We start from the raw sequence: 27,204 nt of genomic DNA on the forward strand, positions 1-27,204 counted from the left end.
GGGGTGGGTGTAGGGGTGGGGGTGTAGGGGTGGGGTTGTAGGGATGGGTGTAGGGATGGGCTGTAGGGGTGGGTGTAGGGGTGGGTGTAGGGGTGGGCTGTAGGGGTGGGTGTAGGGGTGGGTGTAGGGGTGGGGGTGTAGGGGTGGGCTGTAGGGATGGGTGTAGGGGTGGGTGTAGGGGTGGGTGTAGGGCTGGGTGTAGGGGTGGGGCTGTAGGGATGGGTGTAGGGCTGGGTGTAGGGGTGGGTGTAGGGGTGGGGGTGTAGGGGTGGGGTTGTAGGGATGGGTGTAGGGATGGGCTGTAGGGGTGGGTGTAGGGATGGGTGTAGGGGTGGGTGTAGGGGTGGGGCTGTAGGGATGGGTGTAGGGGTGGGTGTAGGGGTGGGCTGTAGGGGTGGGGGTGTAGGGGTGGGGCTGTAGGGATGGGTGTAGGGATGGGTGTAGGGGTGGGGGTGTAGGGGTGGGGCTGTAGGGATGGGTGTAGGGGTGGGTGTAGGGATGGGCTGTAGGGGTGGGTGTAGGGGTGGGGCTGTAGGGGTGGGTGTAGGGGTGGGTGTAGGGGTGGGGGTGTAGGGGTGGGGCTGTAGGGATGGGTGTAGGGATGGGTGTAGGGGTGGGGGTGTAGGGGTGGGGCTGTAGGGATGGGTGTAGGGGTGGGTGTAGGGATGGGCTGTAGGGGTGGGTGTAGGGGTGGGGCTGTAGGGATGGGTGTAGGGGTGGGTGTAGGGGTGGGTGTAGGGGTGGGTGTAGGGGTGGGGCTGTAGGGGTGGGTGTAGGGGTGGGTGTAGGGGTGGGGCTGTAGGGATGGGGCTGTAGGGATGGGTGTAGGGGTGGGTGTAGGGGTGGGTGTAGGGGTGGGGCTGTAGGGGTGGGCTGTAGGGATGGGTGTAGGGGTGGGTGTAGGGCTGGGGCTGTAGGGCTGGGGCTGTAGGGGTGGGGCTGTAGGGGTGGGTGTAGGGATGGGTGTAGGTGTGGGGCTGTAGGGATGGGTGTAGGGGTGGGCTGTAGGGGTGGGTGTAGGGGTGGGGCTGTAGGGCTGGGTGTAGGGGTGGGTGTAGGGGTGGGGCTGTAGGGGTGGGGCTGTAGGGGTGGGTGTAGGGGTGGGTGTAGGGGTGGGGCTGTAGGGCTGGGGCTGTAGGGGTGGGTGTAGGGGTGGGCTGTAGGGATGGGTGTAGGGGTGGGTGTAGGTGTGGGGCTGTAGGTGTGGGGCTGTAGGGGTGGGTGTAGGGCTGGGGCTGTAGGGCTGGGGCTGTAGGGCTGGGCTGGGCTGTAGGGATGGGATGGTTCTGGAAAGAAGGAATCGCTCGCTCCCCCGAGGCAGCACCGTTACAACGGGCCAAGGTGGGTTTGGCGGTGACGGCGGCGGTGACGGCCTGCGCTGCCGGGAGCGATGGGGCCACGGCGCTGCCGTCTTGCACTGAGCCCCCGGCGCGGGCTGCAGCGAGCCGGGCAGTAAAGAGCCCGCAGGGGCCCGCAGGCGTCACGCAGCCCCCGGCGCAGAGGGGCGGCTGCTGCCGGTGGCGAGTGGGCTGGGGGGATCACTGGCCCCGCGGCCTCGCCGTTGGCATGGACCTTCTAGACCTGCCCAGTAATCCCAGGTCCTGCTCCGCTTCTCGCTCGTGCCGTACCTCCAACCGGAGGGGATTCCCCTCGCGGCGAGCGGGGACCGGTTGGGGCCGAGCCTGGGGCAAGCGCGGTTTTGGGTAGCCATCGGGGGGGGCCGAGGTGGCCGCGGGGAGGGTGGGCTCGCATGGGTGATGCAGCCGAGGCCGCTCAGCCCGACCATGTCTGGGGGAGCCGAGACCCGCGGGAGGGAGACGGCGTCCGGGAAAGCCTCGGGCCCCGGGGACGGGTCGACGTCGGGCAGGGGATGGACCCCCGGCCATCCCCGTCTGCCAAGTGAATTCGTGCTCCTGTGCCGACTGAAAAAACAAAAAAAATGTTAAAAAAGGTGATGGGGAGAGCAGCGGGGTCCGGCGAGCTCCGGTGGCCCCGGTACGGGTGGCACCTCGCACCGAGCCGAGCCGAGGTCCCTCCGGCTCCCTGGGGCCGCTGCTTCGCCCCCGGCCGCCCACCGGAGACCCCCGCAGACCCCCGCCTCTCGCCGCGTCCCGGGGAACAGGCTGGGGAAGGGGCTTCGTAGGGACGAGCAAGGGGACGCCGGCCCCAACCCCGGCACACGCCACGCTGCCGCGGGGCTCACTGCTTATCGTTGGCATCGAGCAGCTTTTTATTCACTCTCCGGGTGGAAAACCAAAGCGGCACCTTCCCCTCTCTCCCGTAAACCATTCTGACTGCGCTGGGACGCGCTTATCGCATTTCCCCCGCCCTGGCAGCCCGTCCTGCACCCGCGGCAGCTGCCGGCACCGCGGGGCCCGGCACGGCACCGATGAGGAACCCCCCGACCGAGGAGCCCGACGCCGGCTCCCGGGGAGCAGCCAAGGATCCACCTGCGCCGGCGAGGATGCCGCGACCACCGCTCCCTCCCGGCTCGTGCGTGGCTGCTCCGGCGGAGCCGGAGGTCGGTGCTGTGGGCGACACCCCGCAGCCCCCGGCGCCCCGCGGGCCCCTCGGCGGCACTTTCAGGGGGTGCCGGGCTGCGGCGGCGGCCGCGGGCTGGGGATGCCGTGGGTGCGCTGGTGAGCCAGCATGATCCCCTCGTCCCGAAACCGCTTCTCGCAGCTGCCGCACTGGAAAGGCTTGGCCTCCGCCCACACGCCCACCGGCGACAGGCCCCCCACCTCCCACCGGCCGCCCGCCGGCGAGCCCCGGTGCACCCGCTGGTGGCTCTTCAGGTGCTGCTTCTGGCTACAGGTCTTGCCGCACTCGCCGCACTTGTAGGGCTTCTCGCCGGTGTGGACGCGCTGGTGGACGGTGAGGGTCTTCTTGTCCCTGAAGGCCTTGGGGCAGCGGGCGCAGGCGAAGGGACGCTCGCCGGTGTGGATGCGCTGGTGGCTGACCAGGTGGTGCTTCTGGCTGAAGCGGTGGCCGCAGTGGCCGCAGGCGAAGGGCTTCTCGCCGGTGTGCACGCGCCGGTGGCTCAGCAGGTGATGCTTCTGGCCGAAGCGCTTGCCGCAGTCGGCGCAACCGAAGGGCTTCTCCCCGCCGTGCACCTTCTGGTGCGACGCCAGGATCTGCTTCAGCCGAAAGCGGCGGCCGCACTGCGGGCAGGAGAAGGGCCGCGCCGCCGTGTGCGTCTGCTGGTGCTTCTTCAGGTCCCGGCTCTTGCCGAAGCTCTTCCCGCACTCGGCGCAGGCGTGGGGTCTCCTGGGGGCCAGGGGGCCGCGGGGGAGCCGGGCCGGCAGCGGCTTGGCCGGGAGGCCTGGGCCGGCACTGGGGCGAGCGGGGTCCGGCTTCCCCGCGTGGGTCTTCTGGTGGCGTTTGAGGTCCCCCTTGGAGGGGAAGCCCTTCCCACAGCGGGGGCAGCCGAAGGGCCGCTCGCCCGTGTGGCTCCGCTCGTGGATGGCCAACGCCGTCTGGCTCTTGAAGCTCTTGTCGCACTCGGGGCACGTCGGGGGGGGCTTCTCCAGCGGCCGGGGCGCCGGGGGCGGGCGGAGGCGGGGGCGTCCCGACGGGCCCCCCCTGCTCCTGCCCGGCCGGCCGCGGGCCGAGACCCCCCGCCGCCTCCTGCCCCGCTCCGGCGTCCCCGGGAGCGGGGCGGTGGGTGCCGGCAGCCCCTCGGGGACCCCCCCGGCCTCCCGCTGCGTCCCGGGGCCGCCGGCTGCTGGGGAGCAGAGGCCGGGGTCACCGCTGGGGACGGGACGGGCGCGAGCGGCACCGGCACCCCGCCAGCCCCCCGCCCCTCCCGGCCGAAGGACGCGGCAGCTCCCCACGCCGCGGGACGGCAGACGGACAGACGGACAGAGCTCACCGGGCAGCGCCAGGGCACGGAGCATCTGGGGCCAAGGGGATGGTGCTGCTTGAACCCCCCGCCCCCCGCCGCAGCCCCCCGGTACCCGCCTGGCACAGGGCTCCGGCGCCTCCGCCGCGCCCGGGGTGGGCCTGGCACGCATGGCGTCTCTTCTCGCTCCATCTTGCAGATGATCTCCGGCTTGACAGCGGTCCAGCCTGTCCGGGGCAGAGAGAGAAGCACCCGCTCTCCCGCGCTGCCGGGACGGCGGCACCGGCCCCGCCGGCATCACCCCTCCACGGCTTCGCCTTCGGCCTCCCCTTCCCCGCGCCGCAGCCTCCTCTCCCCGCACCCGTCACCCGCTCCGCTCTCCCGCAGACGGGGCGCCCGGGGACGGCCCAAAGCTGCCCCGCGGCGGGTTTGGACCGGGCAGGAGGAGCGATTCTTTGCCGAGAGGGCGGTCGGAGCCCCGAGAGGCTTCCTGGGGCGGGGGCCGATGCCCCGAGCCTGGCAGCATTTGAGAGGCGTTTGGGCGATGCCGTCAATGACGCGCTCTACCTTGGCCAGCCCTGAGCTGGTCGGGCAGCCGGGCTGGAGGATCCTTGTAGGTCCCTCCCAGCTGAAACAGTCCATTCCACTCCCTCCGTCCCATCCCCATCCCCATCCCGCCCCACCCCATCCCATCTCACCCCATCCCATCCCATTCCATCCCATCCCACCCCATCCCGCCCGGCCGGGCAGCCCCTGCCATCACAACCGGGCAGCAATGGTGACAGCCGGATTTTCGCTTTCCAAGGCTCCGGCTCAGTTAAAGAGGTGAATCCCGGCTCGACCCCAGCCAGCGGCGCCGGAGAGAGCCCTCACCCAGCGAGGCGACCGCCTGGTAGTTCTCCAGCATCACCTCCCGGTAGAGCCGGCGCTGCCAGGCTGCCAGCTCTGCCCACTCCTCGGGGGAGAAGTAGACGGCCACGTCCTCGAACGTCACCGACATCTGCAGCGAGAAGTGCGCCCGGCTCAGCACGCCTCTGCCGAAATCCTGCCGGCACAACAGCACCGGTATCCCGAGGGCAGCGCCGGGAGAGCTCGGAGCATCCTGCGCAAGGGAAGGGCGAGGGCGGCGGGCGGCACGGGCAGGCGGCACGGCGGGGCCACCGTGGCACGGGGGGGCTGGCTCGGCCGGTCCCCGGGCAGGGGCCACCCCAGCGGGGCGAGGGGGCAGAGCCGGCAGCTGGCGGGCAGCCTCCCCGGCTTGTGCCAGAGCAGGGACCTGCGCCGGGGCAGGGCACGGCACCGCCACCGCCACACGAGGCTCGGCACGAGGCCTGGCAGCAGGCCCGCTCCTGCCCGCTCCTGCCCGTGGTGCGGCTCAGCGGGCAGCAACGGGAGCACCCTGCACCACGCCGGGTCTCAAAGCGCTTCTCTCCCACGCCGCCCCGCAGCAACCGGACCCCCAGCCCGGCCGCTCCCGCGGGCGCTTTGCCACCGCCGCGCCGGGGCACCAACCACGGAAATCCCGGCCCACGGCGTCCCCGGAGCTGGGGAGCGCGCCGGCTGCCGCGGCTGGGGCTCTGCACAGCCTCGGCGAGGGCAGAGCAGGGCCAGGTTCACCGCGAGCGCCGGTGCCTGACCCCACCTTGCCGCAGCAGCCCGGGGCCCGGCGTGCCGCCGGCTGTCGGCGGGCAGACGGAGACGTGCAGAAATATTTATCCGGGAAGATAGAGGTGGGATGCCCCGGCTGCCACGGGAGATGCCGTCCTGCGAGCAGCCGCACCGGCGCAGCGGCGACAGCCGGGCCCTGCCAGGTGCAATATTTCGGTTAATAAATCCGGGGCCGGAGCTCACTCACCTGCCCGCAGCCGCGTCCCTTCCACCCCGGGGCCTTAACGCTGCCGGTAACGGCACCGACCCAACCGGCGCTGCCCGCGGAGCCGCCGGCTGGGCGCAACGGCGAGAAACGGCAAGGAAAAACGGCATTTTTGGATGCTCCAAACCGGCTGCCGGTAGCCAAGAAGCGCAGGGGGATGGAGCGCGGGGTGGGGGGGGGGTCCGAGCACCGGCCCCGGGGTCAGCGCTGGCAGGGCCCGATCCCGGGGGGGGGGTGGAGCGGTGGGGGGGCTGTGGCGAGACGGGGGTGGCCGGGCACCGGGGGGCGCGGGTGGCGGGGGGGGCCCGGGGAGCCCCCGGGGGCAGCGCCCATCCCCGTGCCGCGGGCCCGCCGCCCCCCGCCCCTACCTGCGCCGGGGCCGCGCCGCCCGCCCGGGCCGCGGGCAGCCACAACGGCGGCCCCGGAGCCGCCGCCTGCGCCCGCCCCGGAGGCCGCGGTGCGGGGCGGGAGGTGTAGTCCGGGCCCGGGGCCGGGCTCGGCTCGGCTCGGCTCGGCTGGGCTGGGCTCTGCTGGGCCGGGCTCGGGGACGCAGGCTCCCCCCCATCCCCCCAGCCGCGGAGGTGCCGGTGCCCCCCCCCCCCCCCATGGGGATGCGGGTGCCCCCCCCCACCCGCAGGGATGGGGTCCGTTCCCCCCCCCCCCGACCCCACCCACAGGGATGCGGGTGCCCCCCTCATCCATCCCACCCATGGGGACGCGGGTGCCCCCCCAGACCCACCCACGGGGATGCAGATCCCCCCAGTGACCTCATCCATCCCATCAATGGGGATTCCGGTGCCCCCCATGCCCCCACCCACGGGGATGCGGGTGCCCCCCCACATTCAGTTGCAGGGATGCAGGTGGCCCCCCAGACCCACCCATGGGGATGCAGGTGCCCCCCACACCCCCACCCACAGGGATGCGGGTGCCCCCATGCCCCCACCCACGGGGATGTGGGTGCCCCCCCACGTTCAGCTGCAGGGATGCGGGTGCCTCCCCAGACCCACCCATGGGGGTGCCCCCCCAGACCGCCCCCCAGGGATGCAGATCCCCCTCAGTGGCCCCATCCATCCCACCCACGGGGATGCGGGTGCCCCCCCAGACCCACCCATGGGGATGCAGGTGCCCCCCACATCCCCACCCACAGGGATGCGGGTGCCCCCCATGCCCCCACCCACGGGGATGTGGGTGCCCCCCCACATTCAGCTGCAGGGATGCGGGTGCCCCCCCAGACCCACCCATGGGGATGCGGGTGCCCTGCTGTGGCTTGGGCGGCAGCACAGGGGGGTCACCCCTGGGGGGGGGAGGGGGGGCTTCTTGCGAGCGGGTGGGGGCACCCGGAGCCGGGGGGGCACGGCCGGGCCCTCCGAGCCAGGGGACAGCCTGGCCCGAGCCATTCCGTCCACTTGCATCCCCGGTTGCCTTGGGCTCTGTTTTCCTCTCCGTTAATTTTCTTTTCTCTTTTCCTTACAATTTTATCCTTCATTATTATTTCTTTTCACTTATTCAACTGTTTTTACCTCAGCCCGCGAGTTTCTCAGTTTCACCCCTCCAGGTCTCCGCCATCCCATCAGCGAGCGGCCGGGCGCTGCAGCGTTGCCGGCCGGCGTTGAACCACGACGGATAACTCGGCACGACCGGGCAGCGGATGCGCAAGGGAGGGAACAGCGAAGGGCAGGCGGGGGTCGGCGCACCGGACCCCCGGCACGGCCTCCCGCACGGCCCTCGGGCACCGCGCGGCGCCGGCAGCGCGGCCAGCGCCGGCGACGCAGCGGAGCTCAGGCGGCGCGGGAGAGCGGAGCCCTCGTGTCCTGGAGGAAGCTGCTGTGGTGGCGGCGGGCTTCGGTGGGGCAGCCCCGGCACCCGCAGGCAAACCCCCACGCGTGGGCGCCTGGGTCACCCGCACCCTCCGTCCCAAAAGCTTGTACAAAGGTGTGGGCGCTGCCTGCTGTAGGAAGCTCACCAGAACACAAGCTTTTGGTTTCACCAACGCTGCCGCAGGCGTCCGGCGGAGCTGGCCAGCTCGGCACCGGTCTCGGCAGCGCTTGCCTCCTCGGGACCAGGGCAGCCCGAAGCCGGTCCCTACCGCACGCCCTGAGGGCGACGCTTTTTGGCCGCCCAGCGCTCGCCCTCCATCCGCACCGACTCCCGAGACGGTCACCGGTAGCCAGATGCTGGGTGCCGGGGCGAGGCGGAGGCGGCAGGAACCCCCCGGCAAGGAGGGACGAGGGGTCCCGCAGCTCCCACGGCGAGGGACGGCGAGCAGAAAAAACGAGCAGCAAATTGCGCCAGGCAAAGGGGCTCGCTCACGTTGGGTTTCACTTTTTATTAGTTTCTAGATTAGAAAAGAGAAGAGTGGGGCTATAAATAGAGGGGGTCCTCGCCCGCCGCATCTCCCGGGCTCGCTGGGGGGATTCTCACGCGCCATCTAAGCCCCCCCCGGTCCCCAGCGGCGGTGACGGCCCCCGGCCCAGCACTCGCCGTCCCCCGGGGCTCTGCATGGTCAGGAAGGGGTTAACCCTCCCACTGCCCAGGGAGGTGGCAACAGCAAGTGGTGAATACCCATTTTACAGGTGGGGAAACTGAGGCAAGGAAGTGCTCGTCGCCTCGAGCCGCAGGGCAAGGCGGCGAGGCTGCTGGGGAGCCCCCAGGGCCTCTCGCTGCCACGGCCCCTCCAAAATTCCCCCTCGCAGAACCCCCGGCCACCGGCCACGGGAAGAGGTTTGCCGGGAACAACCCGTGGCCCCCGGCCCCGCAGCCCCTTCGCCCAGGCTGTAAAAGCCCCATCTTTCCTCAGAGCCCCTTCCCCAGGCGCGAATGCGTTTGCTGCCCCGCGCCAGGATCGCGGGGCCGGGGAAGGTCCCTTCCGACCAGCCCGTGCTGGAGATGCCGACAGGGGAGCTGATGGGCTCCGTAATTCCCAGGAGAATGAAACAGAGCTTCGGGAGCTGCGCTGGGGCCGGGGCTGCCAAAAGGAAAAGGTTTTTCTCGGCCGTTTCGCAGTGTCGGCGGGCGCAGGGCGAGGGGCGGCCGGGAGCGGTGCCAGCCCCGGGGGATGCACCGGCCGGAGCCAGAAACCCGGGGGCGCAGCAGGCGCCGGGGAAGGAAGGATCCCAAACCCGCGGCTCGGGAAACGGCGGTGGGAGGCGTGGGAAGCGACCGGGGGTGCTGAGCCGTCCCGGAGCCGGGGTCAGCCGTCCCGCAGGGAGCGCGCCGCGGCAAAGGGCTGTGCCCGGGGAGGGGCGAGGTGACCCCGTCCTCGCATCCACCCCTTGCGATTTGCTTTTAAAAGGTTTCCAAACAGCAAGCGAGACGGTGACTCTCGGGCGGGGGACGACAAAGCCCCCCGTGACCCAGTGCCGGCGCGATGCCAGAGCACCGGTCCGCTCGCTCCAGGTCCCAGCCCGACCGCGTGTCGTGGCCGCTGGCCCCAGCCAGAGCGGGGCAGCTCCTCCAGCGCCGCCGAAAGCCGGCGGCATCCCCAGCCGGCACCTCCACCACGGCGCCCGACAGCCGGGGAAACCACCGGCCCCAATCCGCCGCCGCAGGTCTAAGTCTCCAGCGCTGGCATCGCTCCTCCTGTCGCCGCTCCCGCCAAGGGACGTGCCACGGGCAGGGCACCGGGCTCTCCCCGCCGCTGCCAGCCCTCTACTTGTACTTGGACAAGGCTTCAAGCGGCACCGGGAGCTGGGCGCAGGAGAGGAGGAGCGGGTGCACGGGGAGGAAGGGGTTGAAGGACTCTCCCTCCCGGTAGCAGGAGAGGATCCTCTCCTCCGTGTGCGCGCCCTGGTGCACCGTCAGCTCCTTCTTGTGGCTGAAGATCTTGCCGCACTCGGTGCAGGGGTAGACCCGCTCCACCGTGTGGGTGAGGTGGTGGGTCCGGAGGTTGCCCTTGTACTTGAAGCTCTTCCCGCACTCCAGGCAGGTGAAGGGCCGCTCGCCCGTGTGGATGCGCTTGTGCTTCATCAGCGTGGTCTTCAGGTTGAAGGTCTTGCCACACTCGGGGCAGACGAAGGGGCGCTCGCCGGTGTGGATGCGCTGGTGGGTGATGAGGGTGCCCTTGCGGTTGAAGCTCTTGCCGCACTCGGTGCAGGTGAAGGGCTTCTCGCCGGTGTGGATGCGCTGGTGCTTGATCAGCTCGCCGTTGTGGCTGAAGCACTTGCCGCAGTCGGCGCAGGCGAAGGGGCGCTCGCCGGTGTGGATGCGCTGGTGCCGCGTCAGGTCGCCGTTGCGGCTGAAGCTCTTGCCGCACTCGGAGCAGCCGAAGGGCCGGTCGCCGATGTGGATCTTCTGATGGAGGATGAAGGTCTTCTTGGCGCAGAAGCCCTTGCCGCACTCGGCGCAGATGAAGGGGCGCTCGCCGCGGTGGATCTTCTGGTGGGTGATGAAGTTGGCCTTGCGGTTGAAGCTCTTGCCGCACTCGGTGCAGGCGAAGGGCTTCTCGCCGGTGTGGATGCGCTGGTGCAGGACGAAGGTCTGCTTGGAGCAGAAGCTCTTGCCGCAGACGGTGCACTCGAACGGCTTCTCGCCGGTGTGGATGCGCTGGTGCCGCATCAGGTCGCCCTTCTGGCTGAAGCTCTTGCCGCAGACGGTGCAGGCGAAGGGCTTCTCCCCCGTGTGCACCCGCAGGTGGGTGATGAGGTTCCCCCGGTGCTGGAAGCTCTTCCCACACTCGCTGCAGGCGAAGGGACGCTCGGCCGCGTGGCTGCGGGGACGCCGCGCCGGCTCGGCGCCGGGAGTCATGGCGCTGCCCGCCCCGCAGGCAGAGGGGGGTTTCTGCCCAGCGTCGCTCGCCGGTGCCAGCGGAGCCGTGCCCTTCTCCAGGCCGAGCCCCCGCGGCTCGGGGGTGGCCCGCGGCCCCTCGGGCATTGCCGGGCTGCGCCGGAGCTCGGCCACGGCGCCCTGCGCCTGCCGCACCGTCCACTGGCTGACGCGGGGCCGGGGCCCGAGGGAGCCCCTCGAGGCAGCCCCCAGGCTCTTCTCCAGCTCAGCCGCCTCCGGTTTCACCTCCTCGGGCTCCTCCTTGGGACACCGCTCACCATCGCCGTCTGCCAAGAGAAGGGGAGCCCCGCTGTCACCTCGCCGCACCGAGGCTGCTGCGGAGCTCCGACCCGGCTCCCTGGCACTGCGGCGAGGCTGGCGGGGAGCCGCAGGGTCCTGGCTCCGGGGCTGGGTTAAGGCGTCCGAGCGCGTCTGGGTGATGGAGGAGCTGGATGAAGCCGCCCCGTCCTTGGCACCCAGCCGGGTCCCACACCTCCCTCCGACCCACCGCCGGGTCCCAGAGCACCCAAAGGTGCCATGTGCCATCGCTCCTCCAAAGCCAAAACTGCCGAGACCCCCCCCAGCGTCAGCCCGAGTCCCTTTGCTGCGGCGGGAGGTGCCGCCGGAGCCCCGGGAGGAGGAGAGCCCCCGAGCCGGCGGCACCGGCACACGGTGAGCGGCAGCAGCGAGGACGGCGAGGCCAGCACGGGGCCGGGGCTGCGGCGCTGGGATTTCCTGACGGAGGAGGCTGGGGACCGATGCAAAGCCCTGGGGGATTCGCAGCCGCGGGTGCGTTTCGGGAGCTCGGGGTAGGGGACGGCAGGCTGCCGCCCCCAGCGCCGCCGGCAGCAGGGACGGCGTCGCTCCCAGGGACCCCGGGGAGGTGCTCGGACCCCTCGTGCAACACGTGCAAACCGTGCACCGATGTCTGGCTGCCGAGGCGGCCTGGACAGGCAGAAGAGCAGTGCAAAGCTCTGCTGGCGCCCGCACGACGAGCAGCTCACCCGGACGGCTGGCAGCGGCACCGGGGGACCCTCCCTGCGGCTTTCTGCCGGGTTTGGGATGCGGCTGGGAGAGGGACGGGGTCTGCAGGGGCCGTGGGAGCGCTGTCGGGTACAGCCCCAGCCCCTGGAGACTCCCCTGACCACTGAAAGCCAGCGGCGAGGCTGCCCCAAGCTCACCGGTGGCGCAGGCCTTGCTCCCGTGGCTGGGTGGCTGCGGTGGCACCTGCGGGGCACCGGTGGGACCCATGAGGCACCGGTGGGACCCGCACAGCCGCCTCCGCCTGCCCATCGCCTCCCCGCACCCACAGCCAGTTCACGGCTGAGTTCCAGCTGGGGCTGGCAGGGAGACCCCCCCAGGCCTCCCCCCGCCCCGCCGGACCCCCCGGAGCCGCTCCGGTGCTCACCTGCGCCGCCGCGGTGGCCGGGAGCTCCCGGGTCACCCAGACCTGGGGGGCAGCCGATGAACGACGCCTCCTCCGGCTCCACCTTCACGATGATCTCGGGCTTGGCGTCGCCTGCAGGCAGAGCGTGCGGTGCTGCGGCAGGCGCGGGCAGGGCCAGGGGAACCGCGGCCGGGCTTTGGAGCCCAGCTGGCAGCACCAGCGGCAGGGAGGGCAGCGCTGGGCTCTCCTGGGGCTCCCGCGGAGCCTCGCCATCCCCTGGGTGGCACGGGACAGTGTCACCATGCCCCGGCTGGCACGGGATGGCCGCCTCTGACGGCCCCGACAGGCAGCATTTACAGGCAGGCAGAGCAGGCAGCAGCACCCCCATGGCGGAGCGGGCACCAAGGGATGAAGCGACCGTGCGGGCGGGCGGCAGCTGGGGATCGGGGGGGGCGGCTCTTCCACGCCCCCGTGCCCGGCCGGTGCCCGCACCGCCAGCAGCCTGCAAAGCGTCCGGCCCCCCCGGCCGCGGCCCCCCGCTGCCCCCGGCCCCCAGCCCCACTCACAGGCAGCGGGGTGGTGGGGCACGTCCCCGTCCTGGGGGCCGGGGCAGAACCCGCCGTACGCCTCGTCCTCCGGCTCGCTTTTAACGACGACCTCCGCTTTGATGCCTGGGGAGGGAAGGCACACCGTGCGTCCGGCTCGGGACGGACCGAGCGCTTGGGGACGTCCCCGCGCTCTGCCTGCACCGGCTCCGGATCCGGCTCCTTGCTCTTTAATCCCAGGTTCCCAGGAGCTCCCTGCAGCCACTGGGCGTCTCCCCGTGCAGGGACGCCTAATCCCCAGGGAAACACGGGGTGCCCCAGCCACGGAACCGCGGGGATCCGAAACACCCGGAGTTATTAAACATTGGTTACGCAAGACAAGGAACCGCTCCTTTTCCTCCAGAAGGGAATTCCCAGTTACCGAACAGCACTGGGCATGCACTGTCCCAGCAAAGCTCCCCGGTGCAATGGCCTTTCCCATGCTCCCGCACGGATGTCACCCGGAGCCGTCGGTACGGGACAGGGGACTCCATCCCCGGTACGGGACAGGGGACTCCATCCCCTGCGGGTCCCGCTGAGCTCCCAGCCCTCCCCCAGCCGCCCACCACGCTCACCAGTGCTGGGGGCGCTGGGGACACTGGGGACACTGGGGACGGTGGCATCCTGGGGACAGCCGATGTAGGACTCATCCTCCAGCTCCGTTTTCACCACGACCTCGTGCTTCGCGCCGGCCCAGCCCGTTCCTGAGGAAGACAAAGCTGCTCTCGGGTTCCTGGGCAGCGCGGGCAGCCCGGCATCGCACCGGCGGCTGCGAGCGGTGCCGCCACGGGCTCCACGCTCCGTCTGCAGCCGGGCACGGGGCACGATCCCTCCCCTGCGGGCACTACGGGGGGAAAGCAGGGGATTGAGCTACGGACCCCCACCCAGCCGCGGGCAGCAACTGCCCCAGTCCCTCCCTGCTGCCCAGCGGGACCCTGGCCCGGCCGAAACCATCCCGGGGTCCGGCGCTGGGCACAGCATCCCCCACGCCAGCGCCCTGCTCGGCGCCGCAGGACGCGGCAGCTCAGCCCCGGGGGTCCCAGGGCCTGGCAGGGGCTGCGAAGCCCCCGTGGTGCCAGGGCAGCCGGGTCCCAGCCGGAGCTTTCGGCAGCCTCACCTGTGCCGCAGGTGTCGGGCGTCCCCCGGAGCCTCGCGTGCTGCGGGTCCCCCCCAAACGGCTTCTCCTCTCGCTCCATCGCCGGGGGTCCCAGCGCTCCCTCCAGAAGAACCTGCCCCAGGGACGGGAAAGTCTCCTTCCAGCCCCGCCGCTCCCCGCAGACCCACGGGCGCTGACCTCTGGGCTCCCCGCTCCGGCACGGCCGGGCTGTGCCGATTCCCCCGCTCCATCCCTTCCCCAGACCCCCAGCACCTCACGTCCACCCCGGGAAGCCGCTGCCAGCAGCGGGGCCGAGGACGTCGTGGGGGCTCCGCAGCGCAGGGCGGCACGGGACGGTGCCAGCGCACCCCATCATCACCCAAATTGCCGCCACAGCCGCTCCTTCCAGCCCGGCAGCGGCGGCAGCGGTACGGGGTACGTGCTGCCTGCACGAACACGGCCCCGCGGCCTGGGACCGGCGCTGGTGCCCCGAGCCACTGGGACCAGCCCTGGGACAAAGCCGGGCATCGACCCAGCCACGCTCTGCTCACGCTCTGGGGCAAGCGTCGGACCCAGCGCCGCTGCCAGGAGGGACGGGGGGCAGCCCCGGCACCGGCCGCTTGTTTCCAGCCCCCGGGACCCGCAGCCGCCCGCGCAGCCCCCTCTGCCGCTGGCTGCCACGCCAGGCCAACGCAGGCGTCGTGCCAAAGGCACCGGCGGCATCGGGAGCAGCTGGCTGCCCTCCTCCTCCTCCTCCTGCCCGCGCTGGCCTGCCCACTCCAAGGACACCCTGCTCGGCGGGACGGGGTCCCACTGAGGGACCCCCACGAGCGCCGGGGGCCAGGAGGGTGCGGAGGGTGCCCGGGGCTGGATGGGGCAGGGTGCTCGGGGTTGGGTTGTTTCTGAACGGGAGAGGTTTGCCCCTGGGGTTTGCCCCACCCCGCTGTGCCCCCGGCCAGGGAATTTCGGCTGAGCTTCGGCAGGAGCCGGCTGGAGCCCACGCAGCTCCCTGAAACCGGCACCCTCTAAACCACAAACCCACAACTCCCCGTCCCGTCCCATCCCCGCTCCTGGGCCCCGGGGAGGGTGACCCACGCCAGTCCTGCACCCACGCTGGCCCTGCACCCACGCTGGCCCTGCACCCATGCCGGCCCCGTGCCCATGCCGGCCCCGTGCCCATGGCACAGCCCCTGCGCCCAAGGCATGGCCCCTGCGCCCATGCCGGCCCTGCATCCATGGCACAGCCCCTGCATCCATGGCACAGCCCCTGCATCCATGGCACAGCCCCTGCACCCACACCGGCCCCGTGCCCATGGCACAGCCCCTGCATCCATGGCACAGCCCCCTGCACCCACACCGGCCCCGTGCCCACGCCGGCCCCATGCCCATGGCACAGCCCCTGCATCCATGGCACAGCCCCTGCACCCACACCGGCCCCGTGCCCATGCCGGCCCCATGCCCATGGCACAGCCCCTGCGCCCACACCGGCCCCGTGCCCACGCCGGCCCCATGCCCATGGCACAGCGCCTGCATCCATGGCACAGCCCCTGCGCCCACACCGGCCCCGTGCCCACGCCGGCCCCGTGCCCATGGCACAGCCCCTGCGCCCACACCGGCCCCGTGCCCATGCCGGCCCCATGCCCATGGCACAGCCCCTGCATCCATGGCACAGCCCCTGCGCCCACGCTGGCCCCATGCCCACGCCGGCCCCGTGCCCATGGCACAGCCCCTGCATCCATGGCACAGCCCCTGCGCCCAAGGCATGGCCCCTGCGCCCACGCCGGCCCTGCACCCGTGCTGGCCCTGCATCCATGGCACAGCCCCTGCGCCCACGCCGGCCCCGTGCCCACACCGTCCCCATGCCCATGGCACAGCCCCTGCATCCATGGCACAGCCCCTGCACCCACACCGGCCCCATGCCCATGGCACAGCCCCTGCGCCCACGCCGGCCCCTGCATCCATGGCACAGCGCCTGCATCCATGGCACAGCCCCTGCACCCACGCCGGCCCCGTGCCCATGGCACAGCCCCTGCATCCATGGCACAGCCCCTGCATCCATGGCACAGCGCCTGCATCCATGGCACAGCCCCTGCACCCACACCGGCCCCATGCCCATGGCACAGCCCCTGCATCCATGGCACAGCCCCTGCGCCCACGCCGGCCCCTGCATCCATGGCACAGCCCCTGCGCCCACGCCGGCCCCGTGCCCACACCGGCCCCATGCCCATGGCACAGCCCCTGCATCCATGGCACAGCCCCTGCGCCCACGCCGGCCCCTGCATCCATGGCACAGCCCCTGCATCCATGGCACAGCCCCTGCACCCACGCCGGCCCCGTGCCCATGGCACAGCCCCTGCATCCATGGCACAGCCCCTGCATCCATGGCACAGCGCCTGCATCCATGGCACAGCCCCTGCATCCATGGCACAGCCCCTGCACCCACACCGGCCCCATGCCCATGGCACAGCCCCTGCATCCATGGCACAGCCCCTGCGCCCACGCCGGCCCCGTGCCCATGCCGTCCCCATGCCCATGGCACAGCCCCTGCATCCATGGCACAGCCCCTGCGCCCACGCCGGCCCCGTGCCCATGGCACAGCCCCTGCATCCATGGCACAGCCCCTGCGCCCACGCTGGCCCCGTGCCCATGGCACAGCCCCTGCATCCATGGCACAGCCCCTGCGCCCACGCCGGCCCCGTGCCCATGGCACAGCCCCTGCATCCATGGCACAGCCCCTGCGCCCACGCTGGCCCCGTGCCCATGGCACAGCCCCTGCGCCCACGGACCCCGCGCCCATCGTGGCATCGCTGCGGTCCGGGGCTCGGCGGGGGAAGGAGGCGGCACGGCGAGGCTGCGGCTGGAAGCGTTGGCTCGCACCGGGCCCCGGCCCAGCCGAGCCGGGCAAGAGGCCACCCCTCGCCAAGAGCGGCCCGGTGGCGAGCGTCGCGCCGGTCTCCCGGGGCGGCTCCTCCCGGTCCCACGGCGGACGCTTCAGGACGACGCCGGCCGCGCCCGGCGCCCCGACGGCAGCCGGGGTCCGTCCCGCGGGGGGCGGCGGCAGGGCGCGGGGTGCTCGCCGCTCCCCCCGCCGCCCCGGGCCCTGCCGCGGCGACGCCCCCCGACCCCCGCCCGGGCCGAGCCCCCCCCCCCCCCCCCAGCGCTGGGGCTCGGTTCGGGGGCCGCAGGGCCGGGGGGGCGCTCGGCCCCCCCCCCCCCGCCCCGCTCTCACCGGCGGCGCTCGCAGGGTCCCGGCGCCGATGGCCGCGGCCGCGCGGAGCGGGGGGCGGGGCCGGCAGACAAAGGGCTCCCGCCCCGCTGCCTGCCGGGAGGGGGGGGGCCGCCCGCGGCGGCCCGGCACCGGGGGGCTCCGGTGCGCCCGGCTGCTCCGGGGTGCCCGGGTGTGCCCGGGTGTGCCGGTGTGCCAGGGTGCTCCGGTGTGCTGGGGTGTGCCGGGGTGCTCCAGTGTGCCGGGGTGCTCCGGGGTGTTTGGGTGCTCTGGTGTGTCTGGGTGCTACGGTGTGCTGGGGTGCTCCAGTGGCCCCAGGCCGGGTGCTCCGGTGGCCCCGGGGTGCTCCAGTGCCCCCCCCCTGCCCCGGGCTGCTCCGGTGGCCCCTGGCCTCAGGCTGCTCCGGTGTGCCCGGGTGTCCGGGTGCTCTGGTGTGCTAGGGTGCTCTGGTGTGCTCAGGTGCTCCGGTGTGTCTGGGTGCTCTGGTGGCCCCAGGCCAGGATGCTCCAGTGGCCCCGGGGTGCTCTGGTGTGCCCAGGTGCTCCGGTGTGCCCTGGTGCTCCGGTGCGCTCGGGTGCCCGGGTGCTCCAGTGTGCCCGGGTGCTCCGGTGTGCCGGGGTGTCCGGGTGCTCTGGTGTGCTGGGGTGCTCCGGTGTGCTCAGGTGCTCCGGTGTGTCTGGGTGCTCTGGTGGCCCCAGGCCAGGATGCTCTGGTGGCCCCGGGGTGCTCTGGTGTGTCTGGGTGCTCTGGTGGCCCCAGGCCGGGTGCTCCGGTGGCCCCGGGGTGCTCCAGTGCCCCCCCCCGCCCCGGGCTGCTCCGGTGGCCCCTGGCCTCAGGCTGCTCCGGTGTGCCCGGGCTGCTCCGGTGTGCTCCTGGCCCTGGGATGCTCCAGTGCCCCCCCGGGATGCTCCGGTGTCCCCAGGACGGGATGCTCCAGTGCCCCCCCGGGCTGCTGTGGCAGCCCCAGGCTGCTCCGGTGGCCCCTGGCCCTGGGATGCTCCAGTGCCCCCCCCGGGGTGCTCCAGTGTCACCCCCAGTATGCTCCAGTGCCCCCTGGGATGCTTCAGTGTCCCCAGGACAGGATGCTCTTGTGCCCCCCAGCATGCTCCAGTGTCCCCCGGGATGCTCCAGTGCCCCTGGGCTGGGATGCTCCAGTGCCCTCTGGGATGCTCCAGTGCCCCCCGGAATGCTCCAGTGTCCCGCGGGATGCTCCAGTGCCCCCCAGGCTCCAGTGCCCTCTGGGATACTCCGGTGTCCCCAGGCTGGGATGCTCCACTGTCCCCCGAGATGCTCTGGTGTCCCCGGGCCAGGATGCTCCAGTGCCCTCTGGGATGCTCTGGTGCCCGCTGGGATGCTCCAGTATCCCCAGTCCGGCATGCTCCGGTGTCCCAGGATGCCCTGGTGCCCACCAGGATGCTCCGGTCCCCCCAGGCCGGGATGCTCTGGTGAACCCTGGTCCAGAGCGGGTGCAGGTGGGCTGCTGAGCCCAGCCCAGGGTCCCCCCTGTCCCCCCAGGGCTGGGGTGGCCGTGGCAGGGGCGGCGCAGCCCGGAGCAGCCAGCGCCACCGGGCGCAGGCTGTGTTACCGGGACTGCAATACACTTGTGTGCGATAAGCAGTCGTAACGGTAACGCACGTCAGCTCGCAGAGGAGGCAGCGGGTGATGAACTGCAGTGGGATGAGGGGACGCGGGGACACGGGGACGCGGGTGCGATGGAGCGGCTGGGGGAGGCCGCCGGGGAAGCCACGCCGCGCCGGAGCTGGTGGGAAGGGGTGCAGGGCGCAGGGTCGGGGGGTGCTGGGTCTGGGTGCCGGCGAGGGCAGAGGGAGAGATCTGCCGTGCGAGGGGACGAGGGGGACGCGCCGCCGGCCTGCCACCCGCCCGGCAGCGGGGCTGGGGACAGCCTCGATGGGGCAGGGGTGCGGGGCAGGGCTGCGGGGCAGGGGTGCAGGGCAGGGGCGGGTGAGCCGGGGGGCAGGAGCGCAGGATGCGGCGCTCGGAGCAGCGGGGACCAGCCCGGAGCAGGGCGCCGTGTCCGACACCCCGAGCCCCCTAAACCCCGCCGCTGCTCTGCCTCCCTCTGCGCCCCTCGGCCTGGCGCTGGGGCCGGGGCGGCCTCCGGAGCAGCCGGGGGCTCTGGCAAGGGGCCGCAGAGGGGAAACGGCGGCCACTGCTGCGGAGACAGGAGCAGGACCCGAGGTGGAGGGTGCCCGTCCCGTCGATGCTGTGATGCCGAACGTGGCGGAGCCTTCGCCTCCCACAGGCTGCCGGCGTTTGAATCCCGGCACTGAGCGAGCCACCGTGCCAGCGAGCCAGGTTTCGTGAGCTTCAGCTCTCACAAAAGCGGGGCCAGGGCCACACCTGGCACAGCACGGGGTGTGCCAGCTCCCTGCCCGCTCCGGTGCCGCTCCACGCCGCCACGCATCACCGCGCCGCCCTGGCACGCCGTCCCTTCTGCTCCCACCCCTGCCAGCCCCAGGACCTGGCTCTCGGCGTCGCAGCCCGGCCTCCTCCTCATCCCCTCTCCCTGCCTGCTCCCGGGGAGCCCCGGCTCCTGCCGCTCTTCTCGGCTTCTCCAGTCCGGGGACGGGCTGCAGGGACGGGGACACCCTCCCCAGCGCAGGCAGCGCGCGGCCGAGGGGACGGCGAGGGGGATGCGGGAGCTGCGCTGCCCAGAGGTGTCGGCACCCGGAGCCCGGCGCCGAGGGCGAGCGGCTTCGGGGCGGCGGGGCTGCGTGAGGACGATTAACCGGCTTCTCCCCCAGCACCCCCAAACCACGGGGGGCACCCGGGTGACCGGCCCGTGCTGGCAGCGGCTCCAGGCTCGTGCCCGTCCCCAGCCGGGGCCCCGCAGCCCCTGGCAGTGCCGGGGTGCAGGTCCAGCGCCCGCCAGTTCATGGCTGGGGCCTCACAGCCCCGGCAGAGTCCAGCGTCGGCTTCGCGTTTCTGCCGTTGTCCATTATTCCACCCCCAGTAACCAAAGGAAATTCTGGTGTCGGGTGCCAGGACGGGACCCGGCTCAGCCCCGGCGGCTCCGTGCCCAGGGCAGGGGGAATCCCCCGGGGACCTGCGCCCGCTCCTGGAGAGGCAGCTCGGGGGGCGGCGGAGCGGGGTGTCCCGCGGGCGGCTGCTCCCCCTCCCAGCTCCCACCAGGCACCAGCCCCTCGGGTGTCTGTCTGTCTGTCCCCAGCCACCCGCTGACTCTGCTAACTCAGGCATGCCGTGGCCTGAGCGGGGTCCCCGCAGCGTTCGGGCTGGTGCAGGCGCCCCGTCCCTCCCGCGGCGCCACGGGAAGTCCCCCAGCACCGGGAGCAGCCTCCAGCGAGGCCCGGGCGCGGGTGCCACCCATCCCCGGGCGCGGGTGCCGCAGGGCGGCAGGGACGCAGCCGGCTCCAGACCTCGGCCCCGACGGCGTCCCTGGGAACGGCGCCGGGGCTGTGCCGGGACAGGGCGGCCCTGTGCACCGCAGCCACGGTCAGCCTCGCCGCGGGACGGGAGCCGCGGGCCCCGGCGTGCCCTCTGACGCCACGTGCGCCTCCTCCTCCTCCTCGCAGGCAGCAGACGCCCGCGGGCCCCGGCTCGGGCTGCGAGGCGCTGGAGCCCTGCCGCCGCTGCGGCCCGCCGCCCTCTCCTCCGCCGAGCGTTTCTGAAATATTTACCTTTTCGAAGCATTGTCCAGCTGGCGGGGGGTCGAGCATCCGTGCTGGCACCCGCGGCCCTGGCAGGTCGGACCCCCAGGGCAGCCCCCCAGACTGATTTTGATTCCTGGCAAGGCTTCGATAACCCCCCGACCCGCTGGCCTCGGCCGTTCCCAGCTCTCCGCACCAGCAGCTCCCAGAGGCCGCCCCACAGCGGGGGGAAAGCTGGTGCCAACGGCGGCGGGCGGGTGCCAACTGCAGCATGGACCCGTTTATTCCCACCCCCGGCCCCTGCCATCGGCCCTGGGGGGGAGAGGGGAGGAGGACGGGAGCAGGGCCGACGTGACCCCGAGCGGCAGCGCAGAAGCCCGGGGCACAGACGGCCACCGCAGGGCTCCCGGGGCGGGAGCGGGCGAGCGCAGGGGCTCGCGGGGCCAGCACTTGCCCCACCTGGGCAGGGGGTCACCCCAGTGCGAGCACTGGTTGCTGCAGCTTCTCTCCGATGCACCTCGCCTTCGAGGCCGTAATTAACAGGGAACGGAACGGGACATTTCAGCTGGAAGGGACCTACGACGACCGTTCAGTCCAACCGCAGCGAGTCCCCCGGGAACGGGCACATTTGGGGGTCCCTGGGCAATGCCAGGGCATGGAGCGGGTAAGGCTGGGCTGAGCGGTCCTGCACCGGAGGAGGAGGAGGAGGAGGAGAGCAACCCTCCTCCCCTGCACCCCCAGCCAGGAGCCGCTCCTTCCCCACCTGCAGCCGCCCCCCGCCCGGCTCCTCTCGCTCCCGGCCGCGCCGCTCGCAGGGCGCTGCCGTGGCACCGGCGGCCGCTCGCCCAAACCCACAGTCACGCTTCTGCAAAAGGGATTTATTAAACCATGAGAAAACACTGACAACGTGGTGCTCCGTGACTCAAAACGCACCGACGGAGCCCTACGCTTACCCGGGGACAGGGGAACCGGTGCTGCGTAGCGCTCGAGGGAAAAGCCACCGGCCACGAGCCCAACTGGGTGGCCACGCTCCCTAGAACTGGGAGGAGTGGTCCCTGCTCCCCGGCACTGCCCCCCATTTCAAACCAAGGTCCAGAGCGGTTCAGAAGGCGGCGGCGGGTCCCGGCGGGGCAGCGGGGTGCCCTGGTCCCACCGGGAGCCTGGCGCGTCGGCAGCTGGGGGGATTGCGGCGCCCGAGGAACGGGGGGACGCTCGCGACACCCTACGCCGGGCGCTTCTCCTGCGTCCATCGCCCTGCCAGACCCCCACCTCCCCCCTGCCCGGCAAGGGGACCCCCAGCGCTCCGGCCGCGCGCAGCCGCCTTCCCAACACGCAGACGTCCTCGCCCTCGAGAGCGGCCTGGCGCGGTGACCGCCGCGGGAGACGGCACCGCCGGCGGCGCCCCCGGCCCACTGGGTCCTGCAGTGCTGCGGGGGGCGGGAAGCCCCTCACCCAGCGAGGCCACCGGCCCCTGGGCTCCCGACACAGCCCCTCGGGGCCCGACACAGCCCCTCCGCCACGCTACCAGCTCTGCCCACTTCACCGCCTCAACCACGGCCCCCCTCCGCTCCCCGGCAGGAGACCGGACGGGGGAGCAGAGCCCGGGGGTCCCGCTCGCAGCCCCACGGCCCCCTCCCCGCTCCCACCCCGGCTGCCCGCCGGCCGTCCCCCGCTTCGGCAGGGCTACGGGGCAGAAACAGCTCCCCCGGGGACACCCGCACGGGGACAGCCGTGTCCCCGCAGGGACCTCCCAGGAGCTGCCCCGTCCCTCCGAGCCCCGAGCCCGCCCGGGGGAGCGGGTCGGGGTGGGAGTCAGGGTGCTGTTCGTCCCCCAGCACCCCTCTGCGGGAAGACCGAGGGCCAAACGCTGCGCAGCGGGGAGAGGCTCCGAGCCCTGGGGCTGCCTCCCCCAGCGCAGGATGAGGCCCCTCCGTTCCGCTGCACGAGGCCAGCGCCCACGCTCGCATCGCTCTCTCCTGGCTTTAAACACGGACGACAAGGAGACACCCCCCCACGCAGGGGCAAGGCACTGGTGGGACTGGGAGAACCGGGAAGCGCCCTGGAGGGTTTTTCTGAGGTCTGAAGGGGTGCGGAGCGCAGGGCTCACGGGTCCTGGAGGTGCACCGGGCCAAGCCCCGGGGAGGAGGCGACGGGCACAGGCAAAGTCACGTCCCGTGGGGGCAGGATGAGGCCCCCCCGTCCCGCCGCAGCCCCCGGGCCCCTCCGCGGGGGGATCAGCCCCGTCCCGCGCTCGAGAGCGGCCGCAGCTACTGCTGGCAGCCCGCCGGGCCGTCCCCTGCCCCGAGGGCCCCCCGCTCCCCCTCTCCGTGCGCCCGCTGGTGCAGCAGCAGCTTGCTCTTGGAGCTGAAGCCCAGCCGGCACTGGGCGCAGGCGAAGGTCTTGTAGCGCCGGTGGAGCTTCTTGTGCGTGATGAGGTTGGCCTTGTTGCAGAAGGCCTTGTCGCACTGGGGGCAGGCGAAGGGCCGCTCGCCCGTGTGCACGCGCTGGTGCACCAGCAGGTTGCCGCTGCGGCTGAAGCCGCGGCCGCAGTCGGGGCACTTGTGGGAGCGCTCCTGCGCGTGGCTGCGCTGGTGGATGATCAGGCTCTCCTTCCAGCTGAAGCTGCGGTTGCAGCGCCCGCAGAGGAAGGGTCGCTCCCCGCAGTGGGTGGCCCGGTGCCGGCTCAGGCTGGCCTCGTCCTCGAAGCGTTTCTCGCACTCGGGGCACTTGCGGCGCGCGTCGCCGGCGTGCTCCTTGCGGTGCGCCTGCAGGTCGCGCTTGTGGCGGAAGCCGTCCCCGCAGAGCGGGCAGGTGTAGCCGCCCTCGCCGCCGTGGCTCGCCCGGTGCCGCAGCAGGTCGCCTTTCAAGCAGAAGGTCCTGCTGCACTCCGTGCAGGCGTGCCGGCGCCGGCCCCGGTGCTTCTTGTGCGTCAGGAGGTTGCAGCGGTGGCGGAACGCCTTGCCACAGGCGCCGCACTGGTAGGTGGGCGCCGGGCGCAGGTGCTCGCCCTGGTGCGCGCTCAGCCCGGCCCTGTCCTCGAAGCTCTGCCCGCAGGTGCCGCAGATGAGCAGCCCCTCGCCCCCCGCCCCGGGCACCTCCAGCGGCTGCTCCCCCCGCTCCCACCCCGGCAGCGCCGGGGGGGCGTCCCCGGCCCAGACCCCCGGCTCCGCGTCGCACCAGCCGGAGCAGAGCCTGGGGCACCCCAACTCCTCGGTCGCCCCGGCCGGCGACGCGCACGGGACCCAGCGTCCCCGGTTGTCGTCCTCAGACAGGTCCTCACCGGCCGTCGCGCCCCAGGCAGCTGTCGGGAACAGGAGCGCGGCCATGGCGGGGGCAGTCCCGGCGCGGGGGCACCGCCAGCACGGACCCACGACAGTCCCCGTGCCCGCGGCACCAGCCCCTCGCCCGCCGCAGCCTCCCCTCGCCCCTGCAGCGCCCACGGGACGACCGGGCCCGGGGCGCGAGGTGGGACCCCCGCACCCAGCCAGCGAGGATGTCAGACTGGGCCCCGTATGGGGACCCCTAAGTTACTAAACCGGCACCAGTTTCGCAGCCCGGTGTCCCCGCGGTCACTCACAGGTGCCAGAGGCGTCAGGAGCTCCGCCGTTCTCCCCGCCGTAGGGGATCCCCCCGCGCGGCTCCTCCGCGGGCTCCATTTTGTAGATGAGCTTGAACTCGGGGCCTGTGCGGGAGAGAGAAACCTCAGCATCCCCGGAGCCGCCCGAGGAGCGCCGCCGTCACCGGGGCCGCGGGGACGTGCCTGGGGGACGCCGGCTGCGGGAGCGGCGGGGCCAAGGGGTTGCCGCGTTCAGGGCCCTCGGGAGCCGCGGTCGTGGCAGCGAACCGGGGCGCCCCGGGGTGGGGAGCAGCGGGGCTGGGGCACCTGGAGCCGTTATTTCTCACGCACCGGGGACGGACTCGGCAAACCCGGAGAGGGCAGCGGGCGCGCTGCAGCCCCGCGCTGCGGGGAGAGACGGCAGGTCGGGCTCTGCCCACCTGCGGCCGGCCGGAGGGGCTCGGGCTGCAGACCCCCCGGCTCAGCCTCAGGACCCCCCGGCCGAGCCTCTGGACCCCCCCGGCTCAGCCTCGGGACCCCTGGCTGAGCTTTGGGACCCCCCGGCTGAGCCTCCGGACCTCCCTGGCTGAGCCTCCGGACCCCTGGCCAAGCCTCCAGACCCTCCGGCTGAGCCTCCAGACCCCCCGGCTGAGCTTCGGGACCCCCTGGCTGAGCTTCGGGACCCCTCGGCTGAGCCTCCGGACCCCCTGGCTCAGCCTCGGGACCCCTGGCTGAGCTTCGGGACCCCTCGGCTGAGCCTCCGGACCCCTCGGCTGAGCTTCCGGACCCCTCGGCTGAGCCTCCGGACCCCTGGCTCAGCCTCAGGACCCCCGGCTCAGCCTCGGGACCCCCGGCTCAGCCTCGGGACGTGCTCCCAGCCCGGCGGCGCTGCCGGCTGCGTGCCCGGGCTCCCCGAGGGCGCACCCTTACCCAGGCTGGCAACCAGGTCATAGTTGGCCATCATCACCTCCTGGTAGAGCTCCCGCTGCCAGGCCGCCAGCTCTACCCACTCCTCGGGGGAGAAGTAGACGGCCACGTCCTCGAACGTCACCGCGCCCTGCGGAGCGGAGCGGGGGCTGAGGCCCGGGGGAGCCGGCAGCGCTGGCCCCGCGCTCGCCCCCCCCTCGCCCCTGGCTCCCGAAGCGCCCCGGCGCGGGGGCCCCCGGGCTGCGGTGACCCCGGCCGGGCCCGGCAGGCCCGGGCCCGAGGGGCCGGTTCCCCCCGCGGCGGGGCGAGGGGCGATGCCCGGGACCGGAGCGCCGGGGCCGCACGCAGCCCCCGCCGGGACACCGGGCTCCGGGGCCGCCGGCGGCTGCGGGGTCTCGGTGCCCGCACGGCCGCTCCCTGCCGGCGCCGGGGGCTGCCCGGGACCCCGCACGCCGGGACCAAGAGCCGCGGGGCCGGCGGGCCTCAGGAGCAGCCCGGGGGACCGCGACCGGCACCGGCACCGGCACCGGCACCGGCACCGGGACCGCCCCCCGCCCGGCCCCGCTCGGCCTTACCGGCTGCATCGCTGCCCGGGCCGCGGCGGCTTCCCGGAACGGCCCCGCACGGAGCGCCCGAATGGCGCCGGCCGAGCCGCGGCCGGGGCGGGCCCGGAAGGGGACGGCGGGGGCGGGACCGCGGCGGGGGGCACCGGCACCGGGCACCGGGGCATCAGCAGCGGGGATGGCGGGGAGCATCGGCACCGGGCACCGGGGATGGCGGGGGGCACCGGCACCGGGCACCGGGGCATCAGCAGCGGGGATGGCGGGGGGCACCGGCACCGGGCACCGGGGCATCAGCAGCGGGGATGGCGGGGAGCATCGGCACCGGGCACCGGGGATGGCGGGGGGCACCGGCACCGGGCACCGGGGCATCAGCAGCGGGGGCGGCGGGGAGCATCAGCACCGGGCACCAGGGCATCGGCACCGGGGATGGCGGGGGGCACCGGCACCGGGCACCAGGGGTATCGACACTGGGCACTGTCAGCCCCAGACACCGGGAATCACGGGGAGCATCAGCACCGGGCACCGGGGCATCGGCACCGGGGATGGCGGGGAGCATCGGCACCGGGGGCATCAACACCGAGCGTCGGGGTGGCGGGGGGCACCAGCACCGGGGCCATCGACGCCAGGCACCGGGGCATCAGCAGCGGGGATGGCGGGGAGCATCGGCACCGGGCACCGGGGCATCAGCAGCGGGGATGGCGGGGAGCATCGGCACCGGGCACCGGGGCATCGGCACCGGGGATGGTGGGGGCACTGGCACCGGGGGCATCAGCACCAGGGATGGCGGGGGGCACCGGCACCGGGTACCGGGGCATCAGCAGCGGGGATGGTGGGAAGCATCAGCACCGGGCACCAGGATCATCGGCACCGGGGATGGTGGGGGGCACCGGCACCGGGCACTGGGGCATCAGCAGCGGGGATGGCGGGGAGCATCGGCACCGGGCACCGGGGCATCGGCACCGGGGATGGTGGGGGCACTGGCACCGGGGGCATCAGCACCAGGGATGGCGGGGGGCACCGGCACCGGGTACCGGGGCATCAGCAGCGGGGATGGTGGGAAGCATCAGCACCGGGCACCAGGATCATCGGCACCGGGGATGGTGGGGGGCACCGGCACCGGGCACTGGGGCATCAGCAGCGGGGATGGCGGGGAGCATCGGCACCGGGGGCATCGGCACCGGGCACCGGGGATGGCGGGGGGCACCGGCACCGGGCACTGGGGCATCAGCAGTGGGGATGGCGGGGAGCATCGGCACCGGGGGCATCGGCACCGGGCACCAGGAGCATCGGCACCGGGGATGGTGGGGGCACTGGCACCGGGGGCATCAGCACCAGGGATGGCGGGGGGCACCGGCACCGGGTACCGGGGCATCGGCACCGGGGATGGCGGGGAGCATCAGCACCGGGCACCAGGGGTATCGACACTGGGCACTGTCAGCCCCAGACACCGGGAATCACGGGGAGCATCAGCACCGGGCACCGGGGCATTGGCACCGGGGATGGCGGGGAGCATCGGCACCGGGGGCATCAACACCGAGCGTCGGGGTGGCGGGGGGCACCAGCACCGGGGCCATCGACGCCAGGCACCGGGAGCATCAGCAACGGGGATGGCGGGGGCACCGGCACCGGGCACCGGGGATGGCGGGGGGCATCAGCCCTGGGTACTGGCAGCCCCGGGCACCGAGGATCACGGGGAGCATCAGCACTGGGTACCGGGAGCATCGGCCCCGGGCACCGGGAATGGTGGGGAGCATCAGCCCT

General features: G+C 73.1%; 1 protein-coding gene across 1 annotated transcript; it reads right to left on the reverse strand.

Moving 5' to 3' along the window:
• Positions 1-2,291: 2,291 nt before the first annotated feature.
• LOC309598870 (uncharacterized protein) lies at positions 2,292-25,498 on the reverse strand. The gene is made up of 14 exons (XM_082329898.1): positions 25,456-25,498; positions 24,884-25,010; positions 23,975-24,079; positions 22,669-23,698; positions 22,044-22,239; positions 16,772-16,861; positions 13,564-13,675; positions 13,022-13,150; positions 12,429-12,533; positions 11,884-11,994; positions 9,396-10,762; positions 4,715-4,886; positions 4,010-4,068; positions 2,292-3,662 (listed from the first exon to the last, which is right to left on the reverse strand). The coding sequence occupies exons 1-14, from the start codon at positions 25,462-25,464 to the stop codon at positions 2,583-2,585; spliced, it is 4,692 nt and encodes a 1,563-aa protein (XP_082186024.1). The 5' UTR covers positions 25,465-25,498; the 3' UTR covers positions 2,292-2,582.
• Positions 25,499-27,204: the final 1,706 nt, after the last annotated feature.

Source organism: Platalea leucorodia (assembly GCF_965183815.1).
Source record: "Platalea leucorodia genome assembly, chromosome: 1".
Lineage (NCBI taxonomy): Eukaryota > Metazoa > Chordata > Aves > Pelecaniformes > Threskiornithidae > Platalea > Platalea leucorodia.